An 18,781-nucleotide genomic window follows, 5' to 3' on the forward strand; every position below is an offset into this window, starting at 1 on the left:
TGCAAAATTTTAGAAATTATGTACCTGCAAAAAGTTGCTTTTCCTGAGCTCATTACAAGTTATTTTCCCAGACCAGGACCTATTTACTGTATAAAATATTCTCTGTATAACCTGTGAGAAACAGAAAACAGAAAGGTGATCTTAAGTATGCTTACTAGATACCCTCTCCAAACACTTGACAAAGCTAAGTCTTAGCTGCATTACAGACCTCCACCTTTCCCCTAATTCTATTCTTCTCATTACTTAGCAAGCTGATGTTTCTCTGACATGCCACACTACCAAACCATTTCTAAACTCACCCTGATATGCCTTATTTCAATGCTGCAGAGTACTTGGAATGCTATCCAGAACGTCTACTGGCAATTTTGCTACCTCCCAGTCTTAAGTTATATCCTGTAGCAGTGGAATAGACCTATTGATATATCTCATTACTTCAGATTGAAAGACTTATCTTTACTATAAGAATATTTTACTTAATAAATGAAATTACAGAAATATAATTTAAGGATCAGAGAATAGATGCGGATGTTGTTATTTCTCAAGTCCACAAATACAAGCCAATGTTTGACAAATACTTCCTGCATTTGCAGAGAGAATAAGTTTTTTCTGATTTATAATCTTATTCTCTTTAGTTATCTGAAAAAACCCTGTTACTAGTATTAAAAGTAGAACACATGTTTTCCAACTGAAAAAAAAAAGTTGTTAGAAAGATGTCTACTTCTTGTGACATGACTGATATTGGAACCAGAAACAAATTCATTTAGTTCAATATCCAACACTTGTTTAAATCAGCTTTACAAGTACATTATTTTGGTAAACTCATTCATTCAGCATAATCTGCTTCATTTTAGATTAGAAACATTTGACTTTAGATAACATTTTTTCAGTATCTTAACTGAATTCAGTATTCATCTCAATTTAATTTAAGTCAACCAGATACATATTTTGAGTCAATCATTCACCACTAACAAAAGCAGACAAGAAATCTAAACATAGTGCAAACTATAGCTGCTTAATTGGAGATTGTTTATACTTACTAATTAGCAAGACCAAATATTACATGTGTAGCATTTCATTTGCAACACCGTAGTTACTAGTTAAAACAACTACCTCTTTAGTTATCCTTTTCCACCAGATAAAACCTCTTCCAAACTGAACACTATTATTTGCTTTTATCACTTGAGACTTCAATTGCAGCAAATCAATAGTTTCAGCAAACCGATTACTTCTAAATTACAAACAGAAGAGTAATTTATTAATAAAGTTTTAAAATAAAGCTTAAACTGTAGTTCTTACTTTAAGCAAAACCAGCTGGTTCAATAAACCCAAAAAGAAGAACAGACCAGCCTACTTCTAGCTCATTTCTAGTGGTGAGTTTAGGAAAGGCCCATTTTTGGCTTATACTACAAAGCAATTTTTTCTAAAAAAGGTTTTGCCTTAGCTTTGCAACTTAATCCATCTGCATGTCATTATCTCATCTGTTACACATTTAACTGGTCTAAAAATAAAAACAAAATTGCATGTTTGCTAAAGACAACTGGGAACAGACTTAAAAAAAACAAACAGTTCTCTGAAGTGAATGAAGGGGAGTATAAGCAAATCCTCAGAGAAGTGCCTTCTTTACTATGTGGCACAGTGATTTGTCAGAAAGGAGAGGAAATGGTGCAATACAGAGTTTACAATTTCAAGAATTCGTAGTTCAGATTTATACATAGCATACTTGCAGATTACATGTAGCATCTCACTTGTGAGGGCAGATTTTTAAATATATTTCAGCTTTATCTTGAAAATACATAACTAACCCTACTATTAGACTGACCAACCAACCTATATCCACACAGACAGAACTGATTGCTTCCACAGTTGAACAACACTTGCAACACACCTGCTTCAAAGAGAAGTGACATGCATGTGTGCATACTCATATGCATACACATGTATATACATGGTCATATATACAGCAGAAAAAGTGATCCTTTAAATTGTAAGTGGAAGTTAGCATGAACAATGTTTAAAAATCTTTTAGCTGAAGTTTCATGTAGCGAGGAACTTTGGATGCATCTGAAATGCCTTATAGATGATTTTTCTCTACGTATTAATAACAACTTACAGGACAGAATTCTGGAAAATCCTACTGAGCAGCAGTTACTCAATGACAGCCCTGCCATTTCCTTGGCTCTGCAGAGTAGTATTCCAAATATTCTTGCTATATTCATGACCATACTAGTTTTACTTTGGGGATGTTTGATTAAACATGGATTTCTGTTGAAGACCACACTAGATTTTGTTGGTGAAATACTGCCAGCACTAGTTTATTCAATATTAGTAGACTCAGGCCTACTCAAGTAAGCTGTTCCCTCCAAGAAAAGTAACTGGAAATGGCAGGAACTTCTCCCTCCTACAATCCTTCAGGACAGGCAGCAAGTCTTCACAGTTTTAAGGAAAACATGCTTTGATACAACCCAGAATCCATTAAGAAAGAAAACTACTCACAAGCAGAACATTTCCTTCAGTCACATTTGACAAGGAAGCTTTGGGAGCTCATGAAATCATTCTAACAAGAAGCAAATCCTAATGCAGTTGGACATATTTGATAGGCTGGCAGTCTCTATAATATGAATATGCAGAACCAAAACCAAATGCTTTCAGAAAAACTTCCAGTTTTAGTCTGGGTCAGACTATAAACTGGATAAAAGTTGACCAATCTGCATTTTTTTTTTTTTTTTTGTTGCTGAATATTCATTAAGCTATTTTTCACATGCACAAAGAAAGTAAAGTGAATGTAATTTTGAACAATTTTAATCTTTTGAGACTTCTGTGGAATCAGCTGCCTAGCCTACAGTTTAGAAAACTTAATGTCACTAGTTTTTCCCTTGGGTAGAGAAAGAATACTTCAGTCACATAACCCTAGGAAGAGCGAAATGGAACTCTTCAAGTATAAAATGTGCTTGGAAAAAAAATCCCCAGAGAGGAAAGAGTAAAAACAGCTTCAATTTTACTATTATTTTACTTAATACTGAGCAAAATTACATTAATAGAGAATTTTAATTGAAAATTCCATTTATTTAAATCTAGAGTAGTGTCAAGAACCCAATATGTGCAGTTTGTAGCCAAAATCAAATGTTCAAGGTAACAGTCTGCTCTTCCTTTAATGTTCATTAACTTGTTCTACACTATGACAATTCAGTGTTTCTCTTATTAGTATAAAGTTCAGGAATTTCTTATAAGCATTAAGGAAAACTATGATTTTTGACATCAAGTGTCTCTTTAAAAGATTTCAGGTTATGTATAAATGAAGACTGACAGCATACTCAACTTTTCTTAAGATGCTTACACATATTGACTAACCTTAATAATTCTGATTTTCCTACTTAATTAAAAACAATTTTTCCAAGTAATAATTACTTACTGTGGTAATGTACCGAGAATGAAATTCAGATGCTTCTTTTAAAAATGACAGGCCAGGATGACTATTCACCACATCCTACAAAAACAGAAAAACAATATTCCAAACAGTATTCATTAGTGATTATATAAAACAATTGTCACAGAACAGGACATCTGCTTTCTTAAACAAAGGAATTCAAATTAACTACCACAATAATGAATGCTAAGTTCATTTTGAACATGTCTCATGTAAATAACACTGCTCACTATTTAAAAATAATTTTTTTTCTTAAAGAAGCCAGATAAGCAAAAGCTTTCCTGTATTTTAGATGGGATCTTGAACACTACTGACAGTTGTAGCTTGTATTTCTGTGGCTGACTACGATTCTGACATGGAGTTGTTGGAATGGTTCCAGAGGAGTACCATGAACAGAGGACTGGAGCACCTCTCTTATGAAGACAGCCTGAGAAAGTTGGGGTTTGGTTGTTCAGCCTGGAGAAGAGAAGGCTCTGGAGAGACCTTTTAACAGCCTTTCAGAACCTGAGGGGGCCTAGAGGAAAGCTGAGGAGGGACTTTTTACAAAGGATGTGTAGTGATAAAACAAGGGGGAATGGCTTTAAGTTGGAAGAAGGCAGATATAGGTTAGACATTAGGAAGAAATTCTTTCCTGTGAGAGTGGTGAGACACTGGAACAGGCAGTCCAGAGAAGTTGTGGCTGCCCCCTCCCTGGAAGGCCAATGTTGGATGTGGCTTTGAGCAGCCTGGTCTAGTGGGAGGTGTCCCTGCCCATGGCAGGGGATTTGGACAAGATGATCTTGAAGGTCCCTTCCAACCCAAACCTTTCTATGATTCAGTAAAAGCCTATTTCATTCATTGGTAAAGGTGTGTGCCACTCAGAGAAACTGTTTTAAGTTTTGAATACACGCCACTTTGCCTGCCAAAGGGCCTCCTTGACCTATGTAACTTCAACTGCTTTTCTAAACTATAAGGATTCTCTGATAAATGTGGTATTCCTGCAAGTAATTTTAAATCCCATGCATCTTACCATCACTCTTAAAAAAAGACTTCATTTTATATGAAATGATAAACTGTAAACCAAATCCCTCACTAGCATCTCAGTAGACTGTACATCAACATCACATTAAGCATTATCACTAAACTTTAATGAAGAATATGAAAAAGAATGTTTAGCTGAAAAAACAAACAAAAAACCCAATCCAAAACAAAAACCCAGTTCTTTTCCAGCTCATATTTTTTGTTGCTTTTCCAGAACTAGATTCAGTTGCAATTTACTTGTAAAAATGGAATGAAGTCTTCTTGCACCAAGTAGTTGCATCCAGGGCTCATTAGAAGATGAACAAACTTTGCAGCATCATCATAGCAGGTCTGAAGTATTCTGAAATGTAAATATTTCAATTGAATACACAGGGAATTCCTCATGCTACCTCATACAGACTTCTTAGAGCAAGACTTAGAAAACTGCAACCACAACATCTAGCTCAAAAGCTAATTACAAATGTCAAAGTACACTCCAAATGAACTTAAAACAGTACTGTTCTATACATTTACTTTAAAGGAAGTAGGTACTCCATATTATTGATTACATAAAAGGGTATTTTTCAGTTAACATTGGAAGGAGAACTACAAAGAAAAACATTTTTCCAGAACTGGCATCTGAAAGTCAGGGCCATGGTTTTCACTGTTCTCTAAACAGCCATTTACCAAACACTTTAATAAATTCTGTGAACACTATAAAGATTTGCCTGGTTAAGTGACGATTTACTTATATTTGCCCAGATACATGTCTGCTGTCAATGGCTGATTTTATGGGAAAGTGCTTTATTCCCCTTTACAAATTAGATCTCGTCCAAGCTTAAAATATCACATTTCCATAAAAATTGCTGTACTTCTAAAAAAGAGAAATCCACTTACTTCCGCCACATTGCAACAAATTTATGAACTGACACATCTCCTGTTCGTTCACCTCCAGCACAGTAGAACAAAGGACCTTTCCAATAAAGTGGGCATCCACAAGCCTAGAATTCAAGTCCACATCAACTCAGTACATTGTCTGCTTATCTGAAAGTCAGTCCCTTATTTGTAAATCTTTCAAAAATTAAATTTTACAAGTCCTAAGAAGAAAACATTAAGGCACAGATTTTTTTTTTTTAAACTATTTCTGAAACCAACTGCAGCTTCCAAGATAATTAATTTTAAACAACTGCTTTAGGCTGAAATCCAAATATGGAGAGCAAAACATAGAACAACTTGCAGCATTCCTAATAGATGAATGCAGTCACATGTCTGTTCTGTCCACGTTCCAAGCAGCTGAATAGAGTCCATGGTAATAAGCTCTGTGAAAGGGCTGGGTATATTTAAGCTGAGCTAAAGACAGCAGTTACACAACTTCTGAAGTAGAGCAAATTCACCTTTGTCTGTCTCAGAGAGTGGCTCAGCTCGTCTGCATTCCTGCTTATGCAGGTACATCTTCAATCCAATTTCAAGTAGTAGGACAGCCTGCCCTGAGCAGCAATATTTTACTTCAGGACACATAATAGCTGCATGTTCACAACAGTGCTCCCATATACTCATATGCCCTATGTACAGAGAAGTGCTGCTTCTGTATTTGCCTCAAGGTTCCTCAGCCATAACAGCTAAGTACCTCTCACCCAAAACTGACTTTGACTTGGAGTATTCAGCTGTACTGGCAGCTCTGAAACCTCATGTGAATCTCAAGAATGTGAATACTACAAGATGTATAAGGCCACTGGAGCTAAAGTACAGTGACTTCTCACAGAACAGTTTCAACAGTACTTTAAAAATAAAGATAAAGCAAGTTTGATGAATACTGTCCCCAGAGAGGCTTTTCCCTGTGCTCCAGGAGGGTGCCTTTCACCATTGAATTTTAGGTGATTGGACCCTTCCACCTTTCCTCTCAAGAGGGAAGAGTGTCTTCTATCTCTCTCTCTCTCTCCTCACTTCCATGTGGAACACAAGAATCCTACCATTCACCTTAGCAGCTAAACACTTCTGGTGAGGCAGACAGGGATTTTCTGAACTCCTAGTCTCGCTCTTGTGAGAAATTTGTTTCTGTTTTCTAGATGCTGGACTTCAAATGCAAAGTGACTGGAACACAGATGAGAGCCTGCGATTTATTATTAAGACAGTGACTTGCAGTGATATTTCAAGCATTGATATAACAAAATGGAAATTTAAAATTTAAATTTAAAATTAAATGAAAGTTAAATTAAACTAGCTTATTGTCTGTTGCACAGAAGTTAAAAAATATTTGCTGCTTTCTAAGATCAGTATTTTGTCACTCTACTGGAAGTCTAAATTAACTCTTTGCTAATGATTAGAGGACTATACTCTCAAGATACTGAACCATTCTATCTTTAAATGTCTTTTACAGTAGAGGCTCATGACACTGTTGAATGAGAAAAAGCAGTGTGGCCACCTGAAAACAAAATACATAAACAGTGCCTTTACTAGCAAACAGATTTACAGCAGAGAACACAGAACAGCATACCACATGCCCTTCAGTATTTGGTTGTTCATGCAACTGAAAATATAGTTCAAGTTTTGTTTTGATGTTTGTTTCTCTTTGTAAGCAAAACATAGGGCTATTTTGAGACATAGTTCAACGGAAAGACTTCCACACATAGCTGTGCTATTTACCATCTTGCATATGTTGTCTTAGTGGTACTGCCTTGCAGGAGATGAAAACTCACAATACAAGAACACAAAGCACACAACTTATGTTTCTTTTCCAGAGGTGCACATTACTAAAAGCAGCCAGCCAGCAAACTCACCTTTGCAACCTTCCCCATGTCTTCCAATGTTGCCCTCTCATTCGGAAACTCAGAGAAAGTTTTCTCAATTTTGGCAATCACAGCATCTATATTCACTTTTTCCTTAGGACATCCTCGAGGAAAATAGAAAGTTGGAATGTTCTGACTAAGCGATGGCGGCAAAGTTTCTTCCTTCTTTGTCTGCACCTAAATAGATAAATACATATTTGACAGTCAGGTAGAAGGAAATAATGTATAACAGTAATCCTCAGATAACTTTAATCTCTTGGTATTCTGTTACATTACACCTTCAAAAAGACTTCTGATAGGCTGAATAAACTATTTAAGAATGAGAACATAATGGAAAAATTCATGAATATTGCTAACACATGTCATTTAGAAGGATTTCTAGGATGCTAAAAATTTAATAAAAACAACTTCAGTCTTCAGCATACCAAGTTTCAAGATTAATATACTACACAGCTTCTTGGAGACATCTGAAATAACTCAAGTTATCAGTTTCAGAAGAAAAAACCCTTCAACTTCTAGCTTAACAGAAAGACCATGAAATAATTTGCTTTTGAATAACATCTAGTTTTACAGCATCAAACTTTTGAAATAAGCACAACTTTGTTACAACCCAGCAACCTCTTTCACTATAGTGAATGATTTTTTTGTTTGTATTTTTAAGAATGCTTGACTTTTACAAAGATAGCAAGTGATTCTTGAAGAGGGATTTTTTTTTGCAAACTACACACAATTATAGCACAAGACCTTAGAAATCTGTTTCTCAAGTATTTGTGATATAGTGTACTAAAAAAAAAGCAGATAACCAATTATTTATTTAAATGCATTTACCTTCAGAAAAGAATAAATTTACCTTGTACTTAGCTTCCGAAAGAAAGTCCAAGAGGGTAGAAAAACAAAGATAATGAGCAAAGGAACAACTGAGTTAACAATAGTCTACACTAACTTTACAAAAATTTACTTGCTCAAAATTATCAATTAAACATGGAGTCCTCCACCCCAAGGCCACTGTTTAAATATGAAAACCACCAGATAATACTCTAAGGTGGCTCATCCTAGTCTTGAATATGTTCAAGACCCTGAATTCCAATTTCATTCCCAACCAGAATTCTGGGGGGAAAAAAGAAAAAAAGCCAAACCAAAAACCAAAACACAACCCCAAAACCCCAACTTTCATTTTATTCATAGTATTTATGTTAAAGTACCTGAAGATACCCAGCTTTTCTACCACAATCAAAATCCTTTAAGTCCCTGAAAGAACTTGGTGCTTATGGACAGCATATTTTAATATTCAGGGTTCCAACCTAGGAGCCTTTATTGGAATGCTACACATACTAAAAAAAAGCTTTTCTTTCCCCTCCTCTGCATTTGAGCCAGCATTCCAGTTCACAGAGCAGAACTACCCCAAGTGAGCTACAAGTTTTAATTCAAAGAGGAAAAAAGTTACCTTGAATCTGTGGTACCTAGAATCAATTTTGAATCAAAATGAATTTGAATCAATTTTAAAATCAAAATGACCTAGAGTCATTTTCTAAGAAACAAATTACTGTTTTAGATACCACATTACTGGTCTAGTTTAATGAAGCATCAGCTAGGATGAAAGTACCACAGGGCAAAGAATCCTTCCTACCACAGACTTCCAAACTTTTGGAAAGAAAAAAGACAGCAACATTTTAGTCTTTAAGTAACATTACCACCGGCACTAAGGTATATAATTGGATTAACACCTTGTTTCATTTTAGTAAGTCAGCATCAGCACCTTAAGAAGCCCAGCAGTTACCTCCATGCAAAACCAGACTCAAGACCTCTTCCCTGTGCTGGTACCACAGTCTGATACCTGACTTTTGAGCACCAGCAATCAACCTATCTTTTACTTAACAGAATCAAACTCTTCTATTTGTTCCAAACAAAAAGGTTATTTTATTTCCTTTTTCTCCATTTAAAATATCTGCCTGGACAGCCACTTCCATGTGAGTTACTCAAATTGCCACTGAAGCAGCAGTGGTTCCAGTTCTTCAGAGATGCCTCAGCTGAGAAAAAGCTAAGTGCCAATTACAGACTGCTAATGTCTTTTGAACATTTCAGGTAAGATGAGATAAATCAGTGTTTCAAGAAAACTTAGTACAGACAGTCAAGACATTGGTAAAATCCACAGCTAGTAAAATTTTGAACTTCAGATTGAGCATTTTATTTTAAAAGGAAGGGTAGAGGCAGAGGGAAGACTACATTGGAAAAGGTCCCAAGAGGAAAAAGGTTATCATTAGTACTGCTTACTCATCCAAAACCTTACTTTTTTTTTTTTTCCACACACTACTAATATACTTAAGATAATCAGAACACAATAAATTATTTCCACTAATCCAGATTAAGAGCTGCTCTTAAATGCATGTGGGGATCTAAGTTCAGGATTTGTAATAAAACTTATCCTAGTAGGACTAACTTCCTTGGTTGTTATTTAAAAGTTATAAAATAAAGGCCTTTATTTTTCACCCTTATGTGTGGTGTAAATGGACCATTTATTGCAGACCATGATTGTGAGGAACAAGTTAAGCAACAGGTTCAGAACTGGAGATAGACATGTAGGTAAAAAATATTTTTCAAGTGTCACGGTTTAACACTGGCCCGACCCAAGACAAAAATATCATGCTAAGCATGACTTTGAATTCAGCCTGCTAGTGTAAAAATATAAACTGTGAGGAACTATATTTATTCAACTCTAAAACCAAGTATAGAATACAAGCTTCTCACTGAAAGACAAATAAACTCTCCTAATACTGAAAGATGTTGCCTAATTCTACATGCTCGTTTCTCTAAGTCAGTGAAAGAAACTATCAAATGCTTCATTTGCATTACAAAGTGTACAACCACAATAATTTCTGATAGATTTATCTCCTGCCTCCATGTAGGCATCTAATGAGAACACCACCCAGAGTACAACCCAAAATGCCCTTGACTATTCCATGAGGTGTCCAGCAGCCAGCTCAGAACACAGCTCTGGCTCTGCATCTGCCAGGCAGATGTCCCGAGCACTCTGCTGCTTCTTCAATGCCACTACCAACTTGCAATCAGACAACTTAATTGTACTGTTAATGTCAGGGTTAAGAGCCTGTAACAAAGAAAGAAACGGGTTGTCCAAAATTATCAGCTCCAACTAAAGCACTATTAAATTAGTACTGCATCTCCTTACCTTCTCAAGAAGGGCCAGGGACTCCTCCCTGTTGGCTGTGCTCTAACGAAGGAGAGCATGATAGCAAAAGGGCTCTCAAAGCATCACTACTTTCTATAATTTTGCCTACCTACTTCTGTAGAATATCTTCTGCATATATTGCATAGCTGATGAAGAGAGTCAGTTCTGTTATTTCAGGACAACCAAAATACATTAATTGTGTGAGATTAAGTTGTTCTAAAATTAATTGTAATTTTAACTGTTTTTCATTAACAAGACCTGCCAGAAGTCTGCTAGCACTGAATCTTTGAACTGAAAATCTGCAGCAACAATCCATTATTATTTTTACACAACTATTCAATTTCAGTGCCCAATTTAGGATTTGGAAAGTTATAAATATTTTCTTATGGCTTTAAGTTAAAAGCTTTACAATGGGTACCAGTACTGAACCGAGAGAGACCGATTTGGTAAATGAAGATTTTCACATAACTTGACAACAAATAGCATAAAAATACCATGGTTGGAGTTAGATGTATAAGCCTGTAAACTGAATAGTGCATTAAACTTTGCAATAGATAGATGGCAAGTGCAGAATCTGTAATTGTATTGAAAAGTTGCCACTGCAGTTTAAGTTTTACATGAAAGATGGGATTGAGAATTCCTTGCTTGTGCTAATGTAAGAAAACTTCCATAAGATTGCACTAGAAGATAATTCACTAAAACATTTAATATACAACCAGTGTTCATTCCAGACATTTACAACCATAAGGACTGTCCACAGCTATCCAAAACTTGCCTTGATTTTTAGAAATGAGGAAGTGGAAGCTTATATCCCAATGCTGTCACATTTCAAAGGATAAACCTCCTATTACAATATAGTACTACATCAGTAAATACCAGAGAACATGGATACACCTTGTTCCAAATGGAGAAAGAAGTTCAGTCTTCTTGCTAGATGGTGTTCTTACATCTACCAACAGGTGAGTTGCACGTGGCAGATAACTTGGTTCCATACAAAAATGATGACAGTGGGAATTTTAAAACCAGGTATCAGTTTCCCTCTCTCTCAACTGAAAGAGCTGACAACACTGTGATTGAGTTATTCAGCAAAAGAGTTAAGATAAAAACAAAGGGGGGGGAGGAGGGGAGTGCTAGGTCTCAGGTATTTCAAGACTGTACTCAGTCAAGTCTAAGTATACTTTTGCACATAGACCCAAACTCACTGAACCCCACAAAAGGGTTGAATATGTGGATTGAAATGTGAGAACTCACTTTAAAAAGGAATTGCTAGAAAAGGAGATCAGGTGAATGTTTAGGAATGTAGTCTTTTTAGACAGCTTACAGATTAAGACACAAGGCTTTGGTACTTGCATTGTTTTGACATGACTAAAGGAAAAGATAACTTTGTTCAGAAATGCAGATGTTTCCTAATATCTGACAGACACCAACATCTGTTATGCCTGCTTCTCTGAAAAACATTAGTAAACAAACCCCACAACATTTAAAACATATTTACAGAATTGGCATTCAGCTTTTGCTGTATTGTATTATTTGATAAGAATTTCCATAAGAACGTCCAATTAGGAAAAAAAGTCAATGGGTCAAGACCGTATGACCCAAAAAAATTCTACCTCCCATTCATCCCAAACTTGATGTGAAGCTTTTACTATGTGAGGTGTTTACTAAGAAGTCTAGTATCACAATTACAAACAAAAATTTACATTAAATGCTGGAAATACTACAAAGAAATGCTTGCCTATCAAACAGGTAAACATTTGGTTTAAATTCTTGGCATTTTTAATTAGGGAATTAAAAAAAAGGAATATTGCACTACTTTTCAAACGTGCTATGTTCAAGTTAAATTTCATTCTTCAATAGACTGGGATATATATTCTTATATATCCCACTTCAAGGTAATGTTAACTGGGTGAAACAAAGTGCATAATAAGCTAAGAGGATTTTCTGCAGAGGTATGCTACTCATCCTTTTAGATCCCAATATCCCTGAAGACATGCACATACAATGCTTATAAACCACCCAAGAAAAGCAGATACTGCATAAAGTTCCCTGATATACAATAGAAACTCAAAGGGCAACAGGGTGGTAGCAACAAGACCCAAACATTGTTCAGCACATGAACTTGAAAATTCCAAGCTTATGCTGCACTAATTTTCTAAAAAGTGAAAAGCCTGTCCTCTACAAAAATCCTTAGGTTCTTAGAGAATACAAAGTGTTCTACTGTCTGTAAAAGTTAAATGGTAACTGTGAATGTACGAAAGTGTTATCAGTAAGCATAGAATAATAAAATTATAGAATCATAGAATTCTCAGGGTTGGAAGGGACCTTAAAAATTGAGTTCCAAGCCCCTATCATGGGCAGGGACACCTCCCACTAAATCAGGTTGCTCAGAGCCTCATCCAGCCTGGCCTTAAAAACTTCCAGGAATAAGGCTTTGAGCCCCTCAAGCATGCTCAAAAGGAATACATGACCAGCCATGAACATCTGTTTTTATAGCTGACAGTTTAAGTCTGACCAATAAAATCACAGGAATATTTATTATTTAGTTTACTATCTATTTGATTGCATAGTGAAACTCAATATTTTCCTCTACACAATCAAGTGACATGATCAGCGGCTTTATGGAATTTAAGTCTTAAAATTACCAAGTAAAAAAATCATATGCTACTACTGTCTAGAAAATGGCTCTGTCTCATTTGGAAGGAAGACAAATTTATAAAAATCTGTTCCAGCACTTCAAATATTTCAGCATGTTCAAGTGCCTTCAAAAACCTGCTTTCAGGATAGGTGAAATAAGCTTACTACTAGAGCTTCTCTCAGTGCAAGCCCAGAAGGATATCTTATGACACCAGCTCTCCTGACCTTGTGGAAGACATTCAGATTTCTAAGTTAGTGATTTTTTTTTTCCCTTGTTGTCTCTATGATCTTCATTAGCCTCTTTCTAGCCAAACTAAAAAGGCAGATTGATTATTGCAAGACTTCATTGACCATACCACTTCCCATTCAGCTTGATATGCTTACCAGTAATTTTTTCTCCTTGAAAGATGGTTCTTTGACAACTGAAAGCTTCCAAAATGTTTTTTTCCAAACTAGGTTTCTCTAAAATCTAGCTATTGCCTGGAAAATCACTTTAAACCCGTAATTTAATCTGAAATCTTAATAAAAGTTCAGAGCACACAATAAAGCAAGATAATCCACACACTCATGCTGCATCTTCCCACACTTCTGCATAAGGAGTTTACTGACTTTGTGTCAGTACTACTGGTAGTGCAGCAGTTTTGTGAATTGCCTCAGGTAACCAAGACAGCTAAAACAAAGTTAAAAAATAATTAAACTTTCCTTTAATCCAATCTCACACAGTTGATTCCATTCAGAAGCAACGTGGTTCTGATGCTGGCATAATGAAGATTAGAGGAATACTGTGGCATATATCGTCTGAAATAAGCTTATGTTAGGTTTAAACCCTTGCTGAGATCATGATTCATCTTGCCTTAGTCAAGAAGCTAAGACATATGTGAGTGATCAAACTCAGAGACACAACTACAGAGAATAAACCTGTGCTAAAAACAGGCAGAGTGTAAAATTCTTTCCTCCGGCAACAAATGATTTAGTCCCAGTTGCTTCTTCCTATCCTGTACTTCAGTTTACTGCCCTTCAGTCACCATCTGGCAGCTGTTTTTGGATGTGCCATAGAGACTAATTTTATCATACATGCTCTTCTTTCCTTTCCACAGTAAGAGATAAACATCTATTAATTTCAATCCTGATGCAGTTTTTGCTGTTAACTTTAACTCAGATCAGTTCTGACCCAATTTCATCTGGAGTAATTAAAATTTGTGCTACAATGACAGGAAGGAAATGGAAAAATAAATACACTATCCCACAAAGTTCCAGCCATATACCATTAGAAGAAAAAAAAGTACTTCAAATTACACTCTTTCTGATTTTAAACACACTGATCATCTGAATTAACACAAAGGAACAACTCTCCCAATGCAGCCTGTGTCCCAGTTAGCAATTTCATGTTCACCTTCAAATTCTAGTTCTAAAACTAGTTTCTTGGCCTAAAATATATACAATTTCTTACTTGCTATAAGCATATAAAAACAGCTCTAAGAAAGGAAAATCTTTTGTATATGTAGTTTAATTATTTATCAAGATTGTTGTGTTCCAAAGCTGACAGTGTAGACAATGTCACTGTAAATTGAGATAAAGCAAATGGCAAATCTAACCAAACTGTTCCCTGTTCTGTCCTCTTACTGACAACCTGAGTCAGGCAAATCCCTTCCTAGTTCGGCAGCAAAATTACAAATAGCTCAGACTCATTTAGGTTGGAAAAGACCTTCTAAGATCATCCAGTCCAGCCACAAACCTACACCATCAGGTTCACCAGTAAACTTTGTCCCTGAACACCACATCAACACATCTGTTAAATAACTCCAGGGATGATGACTCCACCACCTCCTTGGGCAGCCTGTTCCAGTACCTGACAGCCCTTTCAGTGAAAAAATTTTTCCTAATATCCAATCTAAACCTGTCATGGAAAAAACTTGAGGCCATTTTCTCTTGTTCTATTGCTTGCTATCTAGAAGAGACTGCCCCCCCCCACACATACCTTGCTACAACCTCCTTCAGTTAGCTGTAGAGAGCATTAAGGTTTTCTTCCTTAGCCTCCTTTATCTACAGACTAAACAACCCCAGTTCCCGCAGATGCTCCTCAAAGTATTTCTTCTCTAGACCCTTCACCACCTTTCTCACTCTTCAATGTCCAGCACTTCAATGTCCTTCTTCTAGAGGGGCCCAGAAATGAACACAGTACTTGAGATTTGGCCTCCCCAGTGCTGAGCTAGTTGATTTAAGTGGATTTTTTTTGATTTTATTTTTTAAAATCAAATTCTTCTATACCTTTAGTGCAGTAGCTCACTATTAATATGGTCCATGTTTACAGCAAATATCAACTTAAATGGCAAAATACCAATCCTTCAGGAATATCCCTGGTTAACAAGTGGCTGGAATAGGAACTTGCATTCATTTTACAATTTAATGCTGTTGGAAAATTCAGCTTATTACCCAACTAATTCTGGTCTAAAATACTTTTTGTACAGTAACCTCTGATTTAGAGGTTGTTTGCTACCTGAAACTCACTCCCCTTAAGTCTCAAGACAGCAGAGTATGAATTAGTTTAACTAGTTACTCCTAATTACTAGGGAAAGAAGCATCCCACCAAGTTTAAGTAAGATTTCTGTGGTAATGGATATCACTGGATAATCTTAGTCTCACTAAAGATTAAAGAATTATTTCAAAACCTTTTGACAGTGGCACAACTACCACTTTTCCGCTTTAATTTTGCCAAGCTGTATTTAAACAGCCAAAATGAACTCAAGAGAAAGCCACCAGATGGAATTCTGTGTTCAAGCCTCAGTATTTTAGCAGAGCATGCAAACTTTGCACCATCTACACAAACCTATTTGGGATAGCATCTTAATAATCATGTAAGAGGAGATAGTAGGTAGTGGCAGCCAGGAAAAGTTTCCACTCAAAACTATGAAATACTTTGTATACACAGTACCTTGCCATTAAAATGGGAAACACTTTCAACTGAACAAGTGCCCAAATAGAAATACAAAGTTGCATGAAAGAAAAGACATGAATACAGAGAATGGTCAAATACTCTTTTTCACTAGTTTAGTGAAGACTGAACTCCGAGATACAGGAGCATTACTTTTCTGCATGATATCCAACCATGACAACATATTTACCAACCTCCTCACTTTCAGTAATACATAAGCTGTGCTAACCAAGATCTCACCTGAGTTCTAGAACTCCAAATACCTTGAGTCTCCTGATCTGCAGTTTGATATTCCAAGCTGACCTAGACCTGCAAGCCACGATGGGAACTGGAGAATACTATGGCAAATTCATTATTTCTGTAGAAGCACCTCCAAATGCATCTCCATGTTTCTTTTTTGGTACAGTTACAGAAAGCTTCAGCATCAAAAAAGCTCCATCTATGCAGTTAAAGAACTTAAAGATTTATTCAGAAATACCTGGGGGTGAGGGTTGTTAGGAAAAATGAAGAGGTAGCTACCTCCCCAACAGCAAAAGACAACCTTACATGTAATACTTGACTGACAAAACTTAAAGTCTTTAGAGTTAGGATCCTATACGAGTCTGCTGTGACTGACCAGTGAAAATGCTATTTGCGTCCTCTAGCTGCCCTGCAGATTCTCAAAAGGAAAGAGGTACAAATTAGAAAATGGAAAAAAACAAAATTCTTCAGAAAATTCTACCCTGTGAAAGCTGTCTACATTTTGAAGTGGTATAAAAATATTAGTCATTTGCTGTGAGCTGGGGTCAAGCAGCCTCCATTTTATGAATTGTGTCCCATCAAGTATACTGGTCATTAGAATACACAGTTTGTCATATAGCTGGAACTTTCTTGGAAAATACCCCAATTCTAGATTATATCCCCATTCCTTTTCTTTACCAGTATATTCTGATGCCTCAACTGTTTTCAGGAGACAAGCTGGTAATTATGATGTACTAGGACGATCTTTTGATTGAACACAGACAATAGACCACACTGGGACTCACTACCTGCAAAGAAGTCACAACTACCTAAGCATCATTTTAATGGGGAAAAGCTGACAGTCACTTACCTGAGGCAATTCTAACATTTGTCTACAAAAAAGAGCCCCTGTCAGGACAGGCCATCATTTTAATATAACCAGTAACAAACAGGGTTAAGGCAGACATCCATTTAATTCTCAAATATGTTTGCCTCCCTCTATGTTCACAACAAAACAAGTTTCAATCACTCAATAAAATGGATCCTACCAAAAATCCACTCAAACCAGAAAAATATCAACAAGCTCAGCCTTGTTACTGAGCTGCAGAGTCAACAATTGGAGCAAGTATTCTGTCAACTTCTTGTCTGGCAATGCCCCAGTTTTTATTTTGACAATTGTGAAAACAAGCTCAGCCCCCTGATATTGTAGAAGTTGAAGGACATTCTATATGAAGATGTGCTGAGCTGTTTTGGGCTTTCTAGCACAGAAAGTACTCCTGTCAACAGTCATAGAACATCTACTACAACTGCTAATACTACTAGTAAAGGTATGGGAAGTATGTTAAAGTGGAAAAAAGTGAGTGAAATTTGAAAGGATAAAGAAATCAGAACTCTTTAATATCTAAATTGCTGGACCAAAAAAAAAAAAAAAAAAAAACAAAAAACAACAAAAAAAAAAAACAACTGCAGAGGAAACTGACATCTAGACTCTTTAGTCATGTATTCAAGGAAAGGAAGATATAACAAACTAGCACCATACTGGCTTCTCTACAGAAACAGTGCACTGTTGCGTAAATTTACTACTAGCCATGAGCGCTCAAAGAAGCTGCTACCACAGGGCAGTCAACAAATTTTGAGTTCAAACCAGAGTCTTCACTCCAGAAGTGGTAAACTAACACTTTGTTTATAGCTTCGTTTAAGAGGCTAAAGCTTAGGACTTGGCAATCCAGTAGCAAGGAAAATTTATGAAAAACCTTTCATCTTAACTAGCAGGTAGCTTCTATATTTTCATTTCATCTTAAATGCTGGCATCTGCTCCAGAAAACTGGCATCTTATCAGGAAATCAGCATCACATGGAACTATTAGCTAGTCACAATGAGATTTCTATTTCCTCCCCGCACCTCCCAGCAAGAGTTTGGGTTTTGTTCTTTAGAAAAGCATTTGTTCGTGTGATGTAAAACTTATGTAAAATTGATATTAAGTCCTCCCTCTGTGGTATTCAAAGGTCTTCTAGTGATAACAAGTTAGAAAATCGATACTAACAGGAAAGCTGTTCTGCCAGAGATCTCTAATGGTTACACAATCTACTTCTGTGACTTTAGCTGTAAAACTAACTAACTGCCTCGGTTAAATTTTTCAAAATTCTTTTTACCTCAGAAATGGGAAAATTATCTTCATGACTGGAAGAGTCAGTGTGCCATAACACAACCACACATCAGCCCAGCACACATTAACACCTACAGGCACTGTATTTGTTGCTGTCTTGAATGTGCCACAAGCATTTCTGAAGCATTGAGCAGAGCACAAAGGTGATCGAGAGGCACTAATGTCTAAACTTACTTCATTTAGAAGGAAAGCCAATCTTGTGAGGCACTGCAGAAGTGGAAGAAATAGTTCTCATAGAGTTGACATAAATAGCATGTGTAAGCAGCATTTAGTATCATTAACAGGTGGTCACAGAACTAGTAGTTCTCCACTTTCACACTGAGGTGTGAAGCATACAGCCACAAGAATCACTAAGTAGTAACAGCAGATAAAGGTATGGTGCAGTTAAAGTATCAGAAAATACAGCAGCACTTAGCTCTGGCATTGACATTCAGAG

At 36.3% G+C, this 18,781-nt stretch overlaps 1 protein-coding gene across 2 annotated transcripts in view; it reads right to left on the reverse strand.

Annotated features, from left to right (window-relative positions):
* Positions 1-18,781, reverse strand: part of PPP2R3B (protein phosphatase 2 regulatory subunit B''beta) — a 49,310-nt gene that overhangs the window by 12,262 nt on the left and 18,267 nt on the right. For both annotated transcript variants that reach the window (XM_071747000.1, XM_071747009.1), the window contains 5 exons: positions 7,201-7,386; positions 5,321-5,424; positions 4,682-4,784; positions 3,410-3,484; positions 25-111 (listed from right to left, as the gene is read on the reverse strand). In XM_071747000.1, the coding sequence (XP_071603101.1) occupies positions 25-111; positions 3,410-3,484; positions 4,682-4,784; positions 5,321-5,424; positions 7,201-7,386 (555 nt within the window). The remainder of the gene's footprint in view (positions 1-24; positions 112-3,409; positions 3,485-4,681; positions 4,785-5,320; positions 5,425-7,200; positions 7,387-18,781) is intronic.

This window comes from Heliangelus exortis, chromosome 1, assembly GCF_036169615.1.
Source record: "Heliangelus exortis chromosome 1, bHelExo1.hap1, whole genome shotgun sequence".
In the NCBI taxonomy this organism is placed as follows: domain Eukaryota; kingdom Metazoa; phylum Chordata; class Aves; order Apodiformes; family Trochilidae; genus Heliangelus; species Heliangelus exortis.